The following is an 18,956-nucleotide window of genomic DNA, read 5'->3' as shown; positions in this document are numbered from 1 at the left end:
GGTTTTTCTTTTTTCCTTTCATGCCCCGACACAGAAGCAAACTGAATTAAAGACCTGACCGGAGGCGAACTCGCTCTCCAGGGAAACTGGAGCGTTACTGAAGCGGTGGGTTTGTGGAACGCCCACAGCAAGCTCTGTGCCACAAATCTGAAATCCAATCGTTAAGACAGAACTGACGCTTTTTTCCATGCCCGCCTTTCCGATCATCAGGTCTCTAGCACCACTGCAGTCGCAGCGCTAGAAATTAAGTGTTTGATTACTGATCAGTCTGATTGGCAGCAAACCGCAACTACAGGAAACCTGGAGGGGCTCTGGAGAAGCAGCTCTTGAAATAGCCTGCTAATGAAGTACCTTCCATTTAAACCAGCCTGAATTAGAAGCCGAAATCAACTCCCAGCTGGAGGCAGGCTCGCTGCTACCCAACCTGCAAGGCCACTTCGAACGATGGGGCAAAGCCAAGGCTGCAGGAGTGGTACGGCAACGACTGCAACAACAGGAAGCAAGGAGTCCAAAAGTCAGTTTTGCCACAGTTCCCCCAACCCTTATTCCACGACTGCCTGGCTTTAAAAGTCAAGTGCTCCCCAGATTCCGTCTTGACATAAATACTGAAGCCTCTGCAGAAAAAGGTAGTCGATCATCCCTCCAAAAACGCTGTTTGAACGATAACGTGGTTTAAAGAAGCAATTCAGCCACCTGCAACACAAGTCTTCATTTTTATTGAGTTAGTAAGGTCTCAACTGATTCTGATTTAAGTGATCTATAAGAAACCCTTCTTTCTCATAGCAAGAACAGGCCTGCCCCAGGAAAGTGATGAACTCATCGAAGAAATCACATTGACAACGTACAAGAAGCATTACTCTCAATAACTGTTAGATTTCTCCTAGAGCCTAGGACTTTTAGCACAAACCTTAATAATCTCAACCAATCCATCAGCTTTCTTGAGAACTAAATCAAGCAGGAGAGCAACAGTTTTGAACAGGATATAAACACTACGCAGAGTCTCGAAAAAGCAACACGTCTGGAATATAAGCAATACAATTTTAATTCTGACCAGTCACCTACAAACCCCTTGTCTTTCCACTGTTCTGATGGCATTATTAAATATCACATTTGTGACATCGCTCGGGAAAAATGACACAAAGATACAGACATTATGATACAATAGTACAAATGATAAATTATTTATACAGTAAATAATGTCAATAGTCAGCACAAATTCATAAAAAGCAGCCGGCTCCCAGTATTATGAAAACAGTTTGGTAAATATTTAAATTGTAACACTTGTAAAGGAAGCGAGTCTTGTGAGATTCTGCTGTGAAAAATAAACCATATATTTCTCCACAATTTGTGCAATATTAATACATACAGTACACATTAGAAACTGTAACAGCAAAAGGGAAGATGGATAACAATAGTTGTCTTAGCTACGGGACTTCAAAAAGACTGTAAACACCACAACCCACCATGGTTTTCCTTCCCTGTCCCCTCAATGTAGTTTAGTTTCTATATAGTATAAAACTGAATAAATAACTGAGCTTATTTTGGGTTTAAAATTATGCCAAGATATCTTTGTTTATTTTTATTTTTTACAAAATAATTAACACTTTATCTTTGGTCAATTTGACCAGTAAGGCTATTTTGGGATACTAACATTTTTAAAAATCAAAAGCACTTTTAATATCTGCAAGTGAGAAAAGAAGGGGAAGAGGGAAACGCATCTGGAGAAATACGCCAGAGCAGACGCGAGCGGATACGCATACGTCCCCCATGCAAGAAGAGGTGGGAGGGCGGGGAGGGGGGAGAATTATTCCGGATAGCAGTTAAATCGCCGTGAAATAGAGTTACCATTCTGGGCACAGCTGAAGCTTCACCTGGCTAGGGCAGAAGCCGCCCCGCAGCGTCACCGGTACAGCACCCCGCGCCTGCACGGCACCTGCGAGGTACGGGCACGGCTCCAGCCGAGCGGATTTACCCACGCAGCCGCTCGTTTTCCTGCCCTACAACGCCCACGTCGGGCTGGGAAGGTCGGCACGGCTGGAGTCCTCAGCCTAACGCTTTGCAGCGCCGCAGCCCGGGCTGATCGCCGTTTGGTGTCTTGCCATGGTTAATTGTGCGATACACATCTCTCTACGTAACGTGAAAGGAATAATACAGCTCCTACAGAAGTGGCTTGGTAAAAGCAACAATTTGCCAGTCAGCAGTTTCATTAAGCCAGGGCTCCCTACCAGACCATCGCGTTTTTACCAATTCATGGTGACAGATCATTACTCTGAGCTAGAGACGACTTGATAATTTTAAATGCTTACTATCAACCCCATCATGCCTTGGAAAACAGTTACCGAGTGTTTGACGAGAGGATGTGATTAGAACTGCTTGGCTGAATAGATAATGCCCCATCTCACTGTTGCAAATGCATTCAAGTGACTAAGGGAAAAAACATTGAGTGACCTCAATTCCACTGTTGATAAAATTAAATTGGAAAAATAATACAGGATAAATCTTGCCACAGATCAATTGGAAAGCACTTTTCCCCCCCCATCTGCAAGAATCACACCCTTCCTGGTCTACACTTCTCAATAACTTCAACAACAACAAAAAAGTAAAGTATTTTTTCCTTCTTCTGAAAGGCAACATGAATGGTTTTTTGTTTTCTTTTTTTAAAAGACATACTGGGTGTGGACAGTAATTCTTTTTCCTCCTATATAAAAACAAAAGCAGATGAATATTCTGAATCCTACTTGCAATTCAATAGTATCAAGAGGATAGAACAATCTGCATAGAAACATCCACACATTTAGCATTCCATATACTAATAGAGCTACACTGACCTACACAGCTAAAATCTGTGATTGTACCCTAGATTTGATAGTCGTTCAGCCTCCCCTACCCACCAGAAGATACAACCCAGTCCCTTTCGTGTTAGCCAGCCCTTCCCTCCTGCGGCACACGGCCCTAGACTGGCACAGTCCCACACAGCATCATTACACCAAGACACAGAACTCTGGCAATTTCTTTCAGCTTTTTTTTTTTCCTTTTTTTTTTTTTTCTCTCCTTCTTATTAGGGAAAGGCCACCAAGATGCATCAGTTCATTCAGAGATGCCCTCGAGGCAGTAGCAAGCGCTGGGACATCCCTTTCCGCGTACTCCACGCACGTTTGTGAAAGCAGAGCTCAGAAACGCTGCCGTCTCCGAGAAGGCCAGGTTTGCGCCAGTAGCACTGGCTGAAACCTGAGCGTGGTTTAGTGCCGATGAGTCCAGACATGCAAGTTAAAAATGTATAGTTCAGCTTACAATTAATAACTGTAAATGGAACCGGTTATTAAGATGGAGTGCACCTTTCATTAAGAAATATTAGTCGATAAAATTAATGAGTCACGTTTGTACGTTAGGATTCTTAACATCTCAAGAAGTATTACAAGAAAAAATAGCCTCTCTTCCGATCTTCAAAAAGGCTAAACATCTGTCCGTTCTGGTAATCGGAAAACGGGAACAAATCAAGGGAAAGGCGACTTTAGTGTTTTTTCTTTTTAATGTAGTCTTAAATCACGTTATGTTCAAATTCAATTCATCTAAAAATAATTAGTCACGAGAATTTGTTTTGATTTGCATTATGAATACTTCATTTAAAAGTAAAATATTTTAGTGTTAATCTTCCCTTTTAAACTCTCTTTACAGAAACAAAGAGCTAAAACCATAAATAAGAGGGCATTAAAACCATAAAAATGACATTTGCCAATATCTTAATTTTTCAGCCAGACTTGATAAATCTATCAAAACCAGACAGTTAAATAAGAACCACATTATAAAAATTAGCAAAAAAAGGACTATCAGGTAACTCTGCAAACTCAAATATGAAACTGTACTAAACAAAATATGTGCAAAAGTATACAAGAGTAACTGCATATAGCAAGGTTAAGCCTGAATTAGTTTTAAAGCTTGCCCCGGTGAAATTGAATTCAAAGTTGTCCCACTGTATTTCTTTTTTCTTTCAACTCACATTGTAAGTCAAATAAAAACAAAATACACATGATAACTTCCAAACGAAGCTGGTACTGGACAAGCACAGAGCAGGACACTCACTCAGCACGAGTGCAGCATGCCACTCACAGAGAGTTCCTCAGGAGTCCTTAGAGTAGTGTACAAATTCAACACTGCATACAACAGCACACGTTATACTTGACAACTTGAGAATGTTCTTGGGTTGTTTTTTTTTTGTCTGCTTTTTCCTTTCGAGACAAGCTTGCTTTCTCGGTCAAACCTCTGATACGAAAGCAGTGCGATTTTGCGTTGCAATGTTTAATGCATAAAAACCAGCCACCTGGGCCCTCCGAATCGTTCTCCTCTAAGAGTAAGGACTATGGGTGAACCAACAGTCTAGAACTGTGTATAGTTATGTGCAAAACATTCACTAGCACTCTGAATCTCAGGTCTATCATATGGGCATAGGAAGTGACAGATGCAGGTAAATAGTAATTTCAGGATCCAGCACATCATCTGACATCTACAAAATAGCCAACGGAGTTTAAAATGGCAGGTTCTCCCTAGAAAGTGTATTGAAATGATTAACAAAGTAACAAAATGGGCAGAATCTAACTTTGGTGAAAAGTCTGAACATTTCACATAATGCTCAACAAGCCAAAGTAAGGTACCATCTGTAGCAAAGACTAGATTTAGATTAACTGGTAAGTAGAGACAACTCTTCAAAGATCATAACTGTAAACTGCAAATCTACTTCCAAGTCTCTTACACACCGTTCAGTCCACACAGGCCACGTTCATTTCGCTGTAAAGACTTCAGCCTGGAAACACTATGAAAAGAAAGTTCCTTTAATTGGGTCTTTATAGGAGAAAAGGGTTAGTTGTATTTGTAGACTGGGACGCTGACGGCGGGATTCCTGTACTGTGAAGAGGTTGGGTCATTGATCCTGCAATGCTCACGTTCAGCCCCTGGCCCATCCTTGTTAGAGAAGCCACAGTGCCCATAGCTGGTATCGGTGCCATTCCCACAGGCACTGGGGCCATGGAAGACAGAGGTATTGGCTCCATGCTTATTGGTGGCACAGCACTGAAAGAAGGGCTGGTTCCCATCACAGGACTCGCTCTCATCTGATTTAGAGTGAGTGGCTGAGGCTGATTCACTTGGAAGGGGTTGATTGGAGTTGGTGCTGTAGCTGCGCCTAGTTTTGAGAGAAGGGGGAAGAGGGAAGGAGATCGCACCTCCATAAACGTTGAGGTTTTGGAAATCATCCTGTCCAGCAAATAAAGCACCTTCTGTACGTCCCCACATGCTCCCAACCCCAAATCACCCTGTGGGGAAACCTGTGTGGATGCCATTCAGCAGACTGGGGCTGCACTGGTGCACAACTACAGTCCGTTTCGTTGAACCTATCAACGCCAGAAAATACCCGTTTACTGACCAACAGCTTCCACTTTTGATGACAGTCATGGGAGTGACATGTTCTAAATTTGATAACCTGGAACATGCCTACCTACAACATCTGATTTATTCTTTTTTACTACTACTAAAAACTTCCCTTAAAAAGGCTATTCGTACTCCCTTCCTGCAGTCTAGCTACTGCAGATACGTGCGTTTTCTTCAGGATCTCTTCCAGTCAACTCCATTTAGAAGCTGTACATGTTTCTGGCACTGAGCTTTGACAAGAATTCATAAAGTAAACAAGTTGTTTCCGAATTACAGCGGTGCTAGAAAAAGCAGAGAATAACTTTCCCAGCGCTTGAGGTTTTTTGGGCTGCTGCCAACACTACAAATTCCTTTTGCCGTATATGCATAGTGCTATTTGGATGGCCCAGTGACCCCTTATAAACTTTTTGTAGTAACCGGTAATGGCAGATACACAGATTTCCTCTGGTTAAGCACTGCCAAGGCTCTTCACAGTTACTGTTTTTTTCTCCTACCCAAGGAGTTTAAACTCTTTTCTTTTTTCCCCAATTGGAAAAGCGAAGAAAATAAATACCGAAATATCACTGTGAAGTATTTCACTGGACCGGTGTCACACGGTAATTTCAGTGCATATGAATAGCTTTTAAAGACGCATACATCTTCCAAATGTTTACCGCCACCTCCTAAGTCCACTCTAAGTACAGGCTCATTTATAACAGGAGCCAATTTACAGGACAACTGCGGCAGTCTATTTTTTCCCCAAATACACTAAGAGAGTGTGTTTCAATCAAAACTGGGTTATCATGCTAGCCTAAAGATAGCCTAACCAGCAACCCATTAAAATATACTGCAGAGTTTGCTATTTGGAACCTCAGGTTGGAGCCAGAGATGCTAATTTGCCTGCAGTAGCACAAGGGAAAGGGCTATTCCCTACATGCTTGCCACAAGAACCTATTACACCCTCCCAAGGGATTCTCTGGCAGCACGTGTTCACCCCTTACCTGTTCTGACAATCAACCAGTTTTAGTTCAATCATCTTTAATAACCAAAAGCCGTCTTCTAACCCAGATCCTTCTGAGCGAGCAAGTGCAGAAGTGGAAGGAAAACTGCTTGACCAAAGCTAACCCAGCAGATCAGCTGCAAACACAAGTAGCAACTCTAGGCTTTCAAGGTCCGGCAGCGTGCCTAGAAACCATGCTGTCTCACCCTCCTGCTCTCAGCCATGATCTGCTGGCTGAAGTAATCCAGAAAAACAAGCCAAAACCGGCTAATGTAAAATCAAATGGGATTGAGTTAATGCAGAGTTTTCCTATAGGAAGGGAAAGGTAAAATAAAAACATGAAGGAATGTGCAGAAACAGACCTGGCGCTAAGAATGGATTCAGCGAAGTGACAGGTTGCGGTGGCTTAGACACCAGTGAATCCAGGTTCACCAGAGCAGCATTGGGGCCCAGAAAAGACTCGGGGGTTTTCCGAGCTGCACTTTGTTTGCCTGATGTCATGCTCGAGTGCTGGGAATCAAAGAGATCAGGGCTTGTGGTACCGCTATGCTGGGATGGCAAAGTGGAACCTGATTCAGCTGTAACAACACAAAGAGAAAAACAAAACTTAACTCATTGATCTATATAATCAAGCAAAGGAAGTCCCTACATCTCTGACAAAGGAAATATTTTAAAATATAATGTTTGTATAAGTCACATTCCAATGTCCCAGTACACAAGACACCCTCCACATGCAAGCATACACCTCAGATATTCCTTAGACGAGAGTATCAAGAAGCTACAGTAAGAGCTGCAGAGCTCTTCAGAAGGCACCACCGGATTTGCGTTGGTTAATACTCTTGCAACTGACTAAGAGTTTCCAAGAGAAAGAAATTCAACAGCCTTGGCTTCTGCCCTTGCACTGCACCATTGTTGCACCCTCCCTAACTAGATTCCACCCAGATTTTCTATTTTGTGTTCAAGAAGCCTACCCAGCTTTGAATTAGTCACCAACCTTTCAGGCAGAAGTGTCCTGAAAGTATATAGTACCAAAGCACTCATATGTTACGGTCTGTCAGGTTTTGTTTTGTGAGTAACAACCAAATAAAAAATAAGTTAAAGCATTCACAGAGGTCTATTTTCACATTTTCCTACTATTGTTACACACTAGAACTGACATACCTGAGAAATTCAGCCAACATCTTTCTGTTTGACTCTCTAAGCATGAGCTATACTCCAAACACATGCTGGATGTCACGAATAGACGTCAAATAAATTTCTGGGTCAACACAGCAAAAGGTTGCAGAGTAAAATTCTGTGGCTCACAACGCCAGAAGCCAGTTCCCCATGAGTTCATGCACAGGCCAAAATGTTAACAACAAGCTTTTATTGCTGCATTATCATCATCTTTAACCTTTTCCTTTGTGAAGACATTTGGTGGTGGCGGTTTGATTTCTTTTTAAAGAAACGTGCTAAAAATTCAATTCATACCTGGCTTTTTGGAAGTTCGAAGTGTGTCAAATTCAGAAAAATCATCTTTAACTGTACCATTCAAATTACTGAAGAGGTCAAAAGATGTACTTCCTGTTCAAAACAACAAGAGAGCCCTGTCATTAGCAGATCTTTGGTTGCATCACACACCTGATCCTACTGAAAGCAATTCCTAACCCCTGCACGTTAACAGGAAGCCACTGTCAGGTCCCACGAGGGCAGTTCAGATCAGCTTGAGAGCTCCTACTCTTGCACAGCAGCGAGGATAATGCCACAGAACTGTCCTTACAGCATTAGCTGAATGATTCATAGCGACATGCTTTTAAATCACAATGTAAGGCACACCTCAGCATGCTGGGATTTTATTGAGTGCCTGCACTAGAGAGAGGCCCAGGCCGGCATACATTGCTGCGGAAAAAGAGAGCAGCAACAATTTTACAGCCTTAACCATGGAGTTCTCCGTATTCGTCTGAATATGCTTCTAAAGTAGCATCACTGTAACTTAAGATTTGACTTACGCTTCCTAAGTTAAAAGGCATAGGAATGCAGTAGAAAGTGTTATCTACCCCATGTAGAGATGGGAAGGCTCTGCTGGCTGAAAACCCAAAACTTGGCCATAGCTTGCAACGAATGAAAACAAAACATTTTGAAAACGTGGACACACCCTCGCCTCAAAATGGAGGAAGAAAAACCACACCTACATGAACAGTAATCACAATATTGAAAAGCTTTGAAGTTGTATTTTTGTATGCACAGAAATGCCTTTTTTTTCTAATTTAGTTTTAACCTTCAACACATTCCAAGCCAGCAAAGATACAGACTTAGCTCCATAAAAAGAAGAGAATGAGTGAAGATTCTGTGTAATAATAATACCTACCAAGAACAAAGACCACCATAGCTTAACAACCCTTCTCAGAACAACCCAGTTATTGCTCTTCGCTCAGAGAAAAGTAGATTACACAACAGCTTGCAGTACCCACTTTGTGACTCCTTTGTTTATTACACACTGTGATGAATGACCGGCAGAAAATGCATTTAGGATGCATTTAACTGTGGTGCCAATATGAAAATGCCAGGTACTAAGGCTGCATTAGTTACAGAGGATGAATAGACAATCACATCAGCATCTTCTGCATCTTGCTACACTAAAGTTTAGGGATAGGTTCCATACCCTCAATTTGAAGTAACAAACCTTTATTTGGACCTCTAAAATCTCCTCAGAATGTGGGGCTGCATAACCTGTCAATCTATGTCTGCAGAGGCATCCATCTGCACAGCTATTTATCATGATGAAAGGTAAAATTATAGCAACATTCATTTCCAGAAATTAAGTCCTCGTCTAATTAAAAACAAAATTCAGTTAAAAATGCAAGAGCAGCAGCAGCCGTAAGAGCTCGGCATGCATCCACACATACTAATACAAGAATGTAGAAGAGAGAGAGCACAAAGAAAGGAGCAGCACAAATTCAGAACTCTGAGTAATCACACATTAAGTTCTTCTTGCTGCTAGCTATTGCAACTCCCATTTATCTTAACTGACCAATTCTGCTAATTGTCCAGAACATTTTTTTTAACCAAGCAATGAAAAAGAAATATTCAAATTTCACCTTAAATTACTCAAATAAAATGGATATGGAATGAGACGGTTTCTCACCAGATGTAGAGAGAGGTTTGTTTGCGGGTGCTGGTCCCCAGGGATCCACAGAAGATTTTGCTGCAGTAGAAGATGGCTGAGCAGGAGCCCAAGGGTCAACATTTTTGGACAGAGACTGAGTTGCAGATCCTGCTGGTGCTGCCCAAGGGTCAACGGAAGCAGCTGGTTTGGCACCTGCAAGAAGAGCCAGCAGGAACACAAGTCAGTACAGTTTCACTTTGGAAAGCTTTCACAGGAGGTGAAGCTCTGTTATGAGCCATTACCGCCTATTAACACTAAACATAAAAAGGTGAAGCAGTTCAGTATTAGGAACACTGATAAAGTCTCAGCATTTATGTTATACGTGCAGAAAAACAAGAACAACTAAATTCTGTGGAAGACAGATGAATAATACTAAGCTCCCATTTGAAACCGAACTTAAAAAAATCAGCAGTTCCAACGTGAAAATAAATACAGTTTCACTACAGACCTTGCCAATGACTTAATGGTATCTGACCTAAGGTGATCTAAAACACAGGGTATGGTATACTTATGAACTCAAAGAAGGTGTCTAAAAAGCCTTTATGTAAAACATATGAAATATACAGCATTAGGACTTAGACAAAGGAATCTGCAAGATACAGAAAAAGAACAATTTTCCAATTCTTTTCCACCGTAACGTTATTTTATAAAGTCAGATTCCCTAGCTGGTTGTATTTTTTTTTTAACCCTCATTTGTAAGCATGTCTCCTGACATAAATTTAAGATGTCCAATGATATCCCTTTCAACATATATTTTTTTTAACCCAATGCCTGTATGTTCAGGACGCCCATTTTTATTTGAAGGCTCTAACTTTCACTTGGACAAATTGAGATCACCAAAGTGTCTGTAAGTGAACAGACCCTGCACAAGCTTAGTGCTTCCTTGTGTAAAATGAAAAATTAAGGCAGTAAGGGTAGAATGAAAGGGGGTGGGGAATACTTGCCTCACTACATGTAATTTCCTGCCTATTTCCTTTTACTCTTCCTTTTAAACCTAATAATTTATTGCTCTTCAGTTTAGGTGACCTCATCTTTCACTGCATGACGCTATTTGGGCTTATCAAACCCCAGAACCACCGAAGCAAATCACATTTCACATCTCTAGCGGGCCAGGGAGCTGCTGGAAGGCATCACTGGGGCTTTGTTCCCAATGCTGTCCATCCCCATTGCCCCTCCCCGGCCACTGAAACATGGGAATGCAAAGCTAATACTTTAAATGCACTTCTTGTGCCACTCTTAGGTGATCAAATCAGACAGTATACGCAACAGCAGAACAGAATTACCCACACAGTGAACAACTAAAATCTTTAACCACTTTGTGGGTTTCAAATTACAACTGAACAGTGTTCTATTTTTTAAAGGTACACACAAAACCCCTTGGTATCCCAATATTCTTGAAAAACACTACACACACTGGCACAGCTTCCCATTTGCAATGTTGGCCTTTGTTTCATCAACAGGTGGCACGGTCTTGCTGCAGCTTCAGACCAGGAAATGCTGAAATGCTCCAAATAAATCCAGCCATTCCCACTCGGGTACTTAAGATTCCCTTTATCTGTCCTTAGTGCTGAGTTACAAGCAACGCCACACAAGAAATGCTAATGACAGAGCTTCCCATAAACGGAAGCTTTCAAAAAAGTCTTTTCTTTAATAAAGAGAGCTCACAAAATTAGAGCACTCAGGAAGATACCTTCCCTTAGCTTCCATTATCTCTCCTGAAATGCCAAAGCACGAGCAGGATTTGAGAATTACAGTTTAATGAGTCACTCTTTTAGTAGCAGTCAAATTCATAAATCTCACATCTTCAAGCCTACCCTTGGGAGCCAAGTAACCAGCAAGCTGGAACAAGGGGTTGTTATATGGCATTAATAAAGTTTGGAGCCACTGGGAGGAAACGCTACAGCTGCAACTGATGCAAGGAAAAGCTTGTCAGTGGATGATATATCGAGCACAAGACTTGAAGGAGGTGGCTTTTGTTTGTTTTTTAACCAGGGAAAAGTACATTGAATCTCCATTGCATTAGGGCCCAAACCTTTGAATTGTTCCAATTTTGTTCTTGCAGTTTATCACCAAAAAAAGTCACAGGTTACAGTTAAACAATGAACCGCAGTTGTCCCAGTAGCTAAGTAGGCGCTTTTAATGCCACCACAAGGAAAAAAAACAAATAAAAATAACAATGCGCTTTAGTATTAAACTTCAAAATTGTCATCAGGTTTCCAGAGGGTAGCACGCTGACTCCTAATGAGACAACTCTGCAGCACATTACAGCAGAGGTCATCCTAGAAACACCAGCCAGCAGCAAAACTGACAGAACTAAGCTGCTGGTCTTCAGGAAGAAAGGGCCCCCTGCACAGAACATGCTGAATCCTCAAAAATAAAACAAACAAAATGTAAAGCCAACAAAAAATAGATCTAATGCTGATTCCACAGGCACAGAGAGTTTAACATCTACCGTGAGGAGCCATCAGCCTTCTGAAGCAAAGGAGTAAACCCTTGGGCAGATTCTGGCTAGCCTACAAAACAGCACACTGCACAGGTGGTAAAACAAGCATGTACAAAAATAATCATGCAAAAAGCTGGAATTATTACCCTTTAACAAGTGAAGCACTGGATCTTTGACTTCAGAAAGAAATTCCATGAATTTGGCAACAAAAGCTGACGAAACGCTGAGACTACTTAAAGTAGTAACTTCAATTTTTGTTTAGGATAAAAAAAAAATCTCCATCTAAGCAATTTCATCCTTCTCATTCTGATGGCATACACATCCCTTCTCGCTAGGAGCAAGGCACGGCAATTCAGAGCTACGGCCTTCCTAACCACAGCATCCTGCTCGGGTACTACATTAATTAAATATTGGCAAGAGTCTAAGCCCATGACACTGGACACAGCTAGCAGTCAAAGCAGGAGCATCCCCCCAGGATGAGACAAGTTGTTTTTGCTGCATTAGGAGAAGACAGAAGCTTCACTCTACTCCTCGTTCTTAAGATTCAAAACGCACACACAAAATCTCAGCTGCTTAAAAAGCAGGAAAGGATCACAACTTCCATTTGTTTCTGCTTGAAAATGTTAAGGGAATGTTAATTCTGGAGCACAGGAAACAACCAAACGGGACTAATACACTGTTGTTATCAAGCGTGACATTGTGCACTGCTATTGAGAAACCTGGAAAAGCTCGATGTTAAAAAGCAAGCCCTTTTAAGATAAGCATTCCCTTCTGGCAGAGTTTAATCTTACCAAATGATTGCCATGGGTCAGAGGCAGTAGCTGCAGCTGTGGATCCTCCCCAGGGATCTGTTTGGTTTGCAACAGCAGGAGGTCCCCAAGGCTCTGTTTTCTGTGGGGCCGGTGCCGATGAGGGCAGGGCATCCATTAGGTCCAAGAGAGTTGTATGCTGAGGGCAGGAACAATCTGAGCTTTAATCAAGAGCATTACCGATCTGAAGTACAAACCCATGAGAGTGAAGAAGCATTTTTTTTTTTCCTTTTACACACCTGCATCGACTAGTACTTTGAAATTTAACCCACATGGAAGAAGCTTTAAGCTATACAACAAAGCAATCCCAAAAGCATAAAAGAGCTCAGAATTAAGCTAGTTCGTGTTACTGTATTTCAGCTTTTGGCAGCGTAACCGGGAATTTCTTAGTTGAAGGCACTACCTCCTTCTTTTTGGGAATTTTAATTGTGTCTCTGCGACTCTCCTCCAGAGCCATCTGTAATCTCAGATCATCTCCGCGTCTGAGGCGCTCCTCCTGCAAAGGAAATCAACACTGTTGATATAGACCACGAGCCTAGACTGTGCTGCCTGCTCCCTCAGGTGTCCAGCCCCGCAGGACGCTGCCAGGGGAAGCCCGAGCAGCACCGAGCAGCACCGCCGGCAGGCGTGGCGGGATGGCCGGGATTATTTGCTGTGACTTGTACTTAACGCAACGGGAGAACAAATTCCTCCTGGGATTCTCACCTCGCTCAGACAGAGGTCAGGAGCAAGCCGACCCCGTAACAGCAGGCTAGCAGAGCAATCCTTACAACATCCATTTTGCCGACTGAAATTTCCCCTCCTGTTGTTTTACTCCTAATGGGACAGCTATACACAAAACGTCATTTCCAACCATTCACTTACAACGTCAGAAACCCCACTGAATTTAAAGACAAAGTAAATATTCCATCTTTAAATTATCGTGGGTTTTGTGCAGTCAAATAGCACTGAAGGACTTAGTGATTTAAACTCTGCCTTTCCTGGCTTTTGTCAGCTTCCCTCCGCATCTAAGGCAACTGTTGCATCTATGAAGAAATCTAAATGAATTAACTTGGCTAACTCCATGCATATTTTGTAGGTTTTAACATCTGTCAACTACTGTATTTGTGGTAGATTTGACTACTGTAAATATTTTGCTTGCACCAGGTCTTTCAGAAGTTGACTAATTCCCCAACTGGCATCTCCCTTGCAATTTGTAAGCTATTTCAGCTGATATATTCTGATACTTATTTTCTTTAACTTTATTGCTTAATAACGACAAAGTTTACTGGGTGACAGTTGCCCTTTCAAAGCACAGAGATTCTAATGTGTAACATACAGCAGTATGCTACACTCGTCCCAGGAAGCCTTTAAAAATATTATGGACACTCAGCATGGCTGACTTGAATTCTCACTCTTAGCTGAGATTCAACAACTTTGTTATATGTTATATTAACGTGCAGTAAACTTTATCCACAATTACAGCATTCACTCCCAATTCAGAATGAACCTCTTAAGAATTAACACAGTAACATACCCAAAGTGATGGTTTAGGAGCTACATTATTTCAAAAAATGTTCCTTAGATATTGAAGCACTTTGTGTTAGATCACCCTTGTGTTCCAGACAAGCTCTCCAAATGGGCCAATCACTCAAAATTTCATTACATTCAGAATTCAGTGACATTTCATATGCTGGCCCCATTAACGAAGGCTTTCAGGACTAGTCATGTTTCCAGTTCTTCCTAACAGAAAGCACCTTCAGTAGCGTGATGATTAACATCCTCCCACACAACAGTCTTCTCGCAAAGCGACTGTCATCTCCCACTAGTCTCAACAGCAGGAAGCCCATAGCTACTTTAAAAAGAGATTTAAAAATAAGAAAGCAACATCTCCCAGAATGGCCTCTCCCCCCCGCCATCTCCACCTGGAGCGAAGCCAAGCTAACATGGCAAAGAGCAGACAGAGCCCCGGCTAGGAAATTGGACAGGTTGGAAAACCTACACGGGCACTGACCTGCTCCGCCACCTCCCGGCTCATCGCCAGCGCCAGCTGCAGCTGGAGCTCTTCTTCTCCGCTCGTCTGAGGCCGGGCCTGCTCCAGCTCGGAGGAAACTCGAGGGGATGTAGCTGTCGGAGACAAACCAGCAGATTATAAATGGTATCTAACAAGAAGGCAGAAGAGGTCTGATGCCTCCCCGTGCCAGGCCCAAGGTCCTGAAGGCAGCAGTGAGTGCCCCGGGGGGCACAGGGCCGGCGGCCGTGCCCTGAGCCGTCGGGGTAAAGCTCCTTCCAAGAGCTGAACCTCCAGCTCTCGGCCCAGGGCAGCGAGCCAGAGAAATTTAGAAGGGAGAAATTTGCAAGGCGCTCCGCTTGCTTTAAAGGAGAAATGTTTCCGGGAAACAAAGGCTTTTTGTAGTATCACGACATGCCAACAAGCCGGCCCCGACGAAGGCTGCGGACCCTGCCTCGGCAGAGCTTCGGGGAGACAGGTCGCTGACTTGAAGCTCACAATTAATCACTTAAACGTTTGTCAGTATTTCTTACATCTAATGTAAGTAAGAATTTGCTGGGAGCTGGCCAATGCCAGGGTAAAACTGGACACCACCCACTTTTCTGCAAAATAATACAGTCTTAAACGGGACAGATAAAGAACTATTCTTAACTGCTAAGCAGGCTCAGAGACAAACAAACCAGCTATTCAGACTCCAAAATCACAAAAATACTTTATCATTCTCTGCTAAAAAAAAAAAAAAATTGGTATATATGTTGGGGGCATTGTTTATTTTTTGTTGCTGGCTGCTCTTTCTTCGGATGAGGACTCTGTTAGCTAATAACTGCTGGCAATCTCCCCCCGCCCCTCAGAAAAACAATCAAGCTGGGCAGCTAAAATATACAATTTCTCAATGCATAAATAATCTGTCACTGATGTTTTCACTGCAGTAGCATACAGAAACTCCCATCCCAATGGGACAGCTCTAATTATCGCTACAGAGTAATTAAACAACTTTTGGGGTCATTCTCTAGCACCCAGGTTATTTAAACTGAAATTTTACCTTGCTGGACAAGGAAGTTTGTATGTAATGGCTGGAATGGTAATTACAGTTTTGCAAAATACACGTTAATATTTAACAAACAGGAACCGTATTTCTGAACTAGAACGTCAAGCTCAAAGAAATCAAGTTCTTTAAGAGGTTGGTTGAGTAGATAGAAATTTGGTTACCAAACTGTAATTTTAAAAACACTTTTTCAGTCCCTACTTTAACTCTCCAAACACTTCCCAGTCTTGTCTCCCCCTACCTTTTAGGCCAAAATGGCACTATAAAATAAAAACTGCCCGTTCCTCTTTCATCCACAAAGCTGGCTTCAGCCGACGAGGCATGCCTGCTCCTTCCCACCCTACACTACCCCATCCCTTTCTGTTCCTACAGGGACATCTTTATCACCAAAACCCAGACTCATCCACGTTGTGCTGGTCCCAAAGCTTTCAGGCCAACCAGACTTGCTCCTTGCTTCACGTGTAGGGAGGTGTTACTCATCCATCAATCCGACCACTTTTCCAAGCTCTCTCTCATATGAAGTATCTACATTTAGCCTGCTTCACGAGTACTTCTTGCTCCAGCAGTCACAGACAGGCTCTCCGATACATTATTTGGATGATTATAGGAATAAAAAGGACATCAGAGAACAGGACGTCTGGCGGTGGGGAATAGCACGACCTTAAAGTGTTTGTAAAAAGTTTGGATGTTCTTAAATGCAAAAATAAACCGAATTCAAGAAGGAAGAGGATAGAACTCAAGAGGAGGTTACCAATGGTAACACACAACAGAAAAACTGAAATCTCTACCTTTTTCTATCAAAGGGAAAAGCAGTACAGTTAACCTGTGTGGATTCACCAAAGTTTTTCATGGTGCTTAATGGGATGGTGCTGTGAAACAGGTCAATGTAAGAACCAAAACAGGCAAAGAAGCCCATCGCCAAGGAAGTTTACCATCAGTTTCTCAACAACTGGCTCTAAGGCTGACCTTAGGAAAAATGTTGTAACAAACAAAATGCAGGTTATCGGAAAATGCCAAGATGATGCTATGAAACACTGTCTCACTAGAAGGAGCCTGAACATAAAAAGCTGATGGCTGAGAAGGGAACAGGAGAAATGGGATGCTATGGGGAAAGAAAAAGGATTTGATGACAACCTTCTGCAATTGGGGGCATCGACTGGAAGTGGCAGAGGTATACAGAACTTTGTTTGGTACCAACCCAGACAGTAACTGCCAGCCACTAGCTTCCTACAGCTGTCACTGACAGCAGCACCGTGCATCAAAGCATTACTCAGAATTAATCTGACACACCAAATGCAGTTCCAGTCATACAAACCCTCGACAAGTGATTTCAAAAACAGAGTGGATGTGAAGATGCTTCCCTTCTGAGCGCAGCGAATATTTTATACATTTATCTTCACAAAAAGAAGATCGAGCAGATTACAGATGCTAAATACATCAGGTCTGCAAATACTATGGAATGAAAAAAGCTATTTAAGATAAAGGGACAAGAACTAATGATAAAAAATAACTGTGAATAAAACTGAGATACAAACTGATCACCTCCAAGCAGCAGCTTTCCAGCAGGAATTACCGAAGGCCAGATTCGTAACTGGTTTCGAAACAAGGCTGGACACACAAAAGGGACACCACCAGGGTCACCTGAGAGCAGATGGCAACTAGAGCGTGATGAGGAAGGTGCGTCCTGCTTCTTCAACCACAGCTTGGGGCGAGATGGCGATTTCCTGGACCTTTTGCACAGGAGTTTTTCATCTCCGTTGACACTAATTAAATTCCAAAACAACTAAGCAGCTGATGGTAGAATGGCTTTAGAAGTATGCGAGATGGATTCCTTAACTTCAGCCCTTTGTTTTCCCTCCCGAGCCCACATGAAGGGCTAGGGGCTGTAAGCGCTCCCCAGCTCCGGCCTGCAGCAGCACACACCATTTTGTGCCAGGTAGCTGCAAGAACGGGCGGCTGCAGCCTACTCGAAGCATTGCACCTGTCCTCCCTGGTGTGTCCTCAGCTGCCTGGCTTGGCAGGGCGCTGTGTGACCTCTCAGCTCCCGGCAGAGACCAGCATCCAGGGGCTGAGCACAGGCAATAAGGGGGCTCGCAGGCACCGCTTGTTTCTTTTCACTTTCAGGCTTTTCAGCAATTCTATTTGGTTTTATTAACTCTACGTGGCACTCTAGAGTTCTTCACGCAAAAAAAAAAAAAAAAGGAGGACAAAAATTGTCGGTTTGAAATTCATCCTTGAGCCTCACATTAAAAAAACATCGATAAAAGCATTGCCGTTTTACATTAAAACTTCCGCAGTGGTTGTAAAGCCACCTACATTAACTAGCAGACAGTACGGTTTTTTTTTTGAAAATAGGATTAAAGGACGTTCAGCATGCTGTTCTTGGTAGTGATCTGGCACGTTCTATCCAGCAAGGCTACCTCTCGAGTCCCTCGGTGCTGTCACTGCCCCTCGACAGCGGCCACGTCCCACGTTACCGTTTTGGGTGCGAGGATCTGGCAGAAAGGTTATTGCCTTAGTAACAGTACCGCCGCCACACAAAGAACCCCTTATCCCCCAGCACATGACAGTTAACTCAGATGTTTATGTAAGATGGGACTCAATAGATCAATTCTGACCTGCTAAGCCCCGCTTTGTTGCTGCTTGGGGAATTTGGAGGTCCGGGCTCCCCCCAAGGCTGCTCAGAGGCGTCTGCTTCTGCCGGGGGCTGCCACCGGGCTGCTTCCCCACCCGGCTCGAGCAGTGGCACAGGGAAGTCATTTCCAACCTCGGATAATCACCGAGGCAGGATTCTGCTCCACCATCTGTCTCCAGTACGGGCTATGACGTCTTTCATACGTATTTATTGGTAATTTGCTGTATTTTGGCTATATTAAAAGCCCTCTGGAGGCGCCCAAAGGTTTGGTTAATTAAAGGATGTATACAGTACGCAGCTCAAAAGCAGAGTCATTGTCTGCATTAACGATAAAGTCAGTCCCAGCATGAAAATGAGCCTGGGTAATTTTATTTAGAAGCCTGTGCTTGTTGGTTGTGGGTTTTCTGTTGCCTCTCCACACCAAGTGATGCCACAGAAAGCAAGCCCCAGCTTTACCACCTGCAGGAGGCGTTCTTAGTCACGTTTGTT

The 18,956-nt window shown here is 42.9% G+C and overlaps 1 protein-coding gene across 3 annotated transcripts in view; it reads right to left on the bottom strand.

Moving 5' to 3' along the window:
- Positions 1-694: 694 nt before the first annotated feature.
- The window catches only part of EPN2 (epsin 2), a 44,447-nt gene continuing 26,185 nt past the window's right edge, over positions 695-18,956 (bottom strand). For 2 of the 3 annotated variants that reach the window (XM_080556060.1, XM_080556061.1), the window contains exons 3-9: positions 14,779-14,903; positions 13,201-13,293; positions 12,780-12,936; positions 9,525-9,698; positions 7,871-7,963; positions 6,763-6,978; positions 695-5,176 (exon numbers count right to left, since the gene is read on the bottom strand). In XM_080556060.1, coding sequence (XP_080412186.1) covers positions 4,839-5,176; positions 6,763-6,978; positions 7,871-7,963; positions 9,525-9,698; positions 12,780-12,936; positions 13,201-13,293; positions 14,779-14,903 — 1,196 coding nt within the window. In that variant the 3' untranslated portion in view covers positions 695-4,838. The remainder of the gene's footprint in view (positions 5,177-6,762; positions 6,979-7,870; positions 7,964-9,524; positions 9,699-12,779; positions 12,937-13,200; positions 13,294-14,778; positions 14,904-18,956) is intronic. The other variant, XM_080556062.1, reaches the window with a different exon arrangement.

Source organism: Anser brachyrhynchus (assembly GCF_964034855.1).
Source record: "Anser brachyrhynchus genome assembly, chromosome: 15".
NCBI lineage: Eukaryota > Metazoa > Chordata > Aves > Anseriformes > Anatidae > Anser > Anser brachyrhynchus.
The sequence above is the reverse complement of the archived record's forward strand: the minus strand, read 5'-3'. Positions and strand labels throughout refer to the sequence as shown.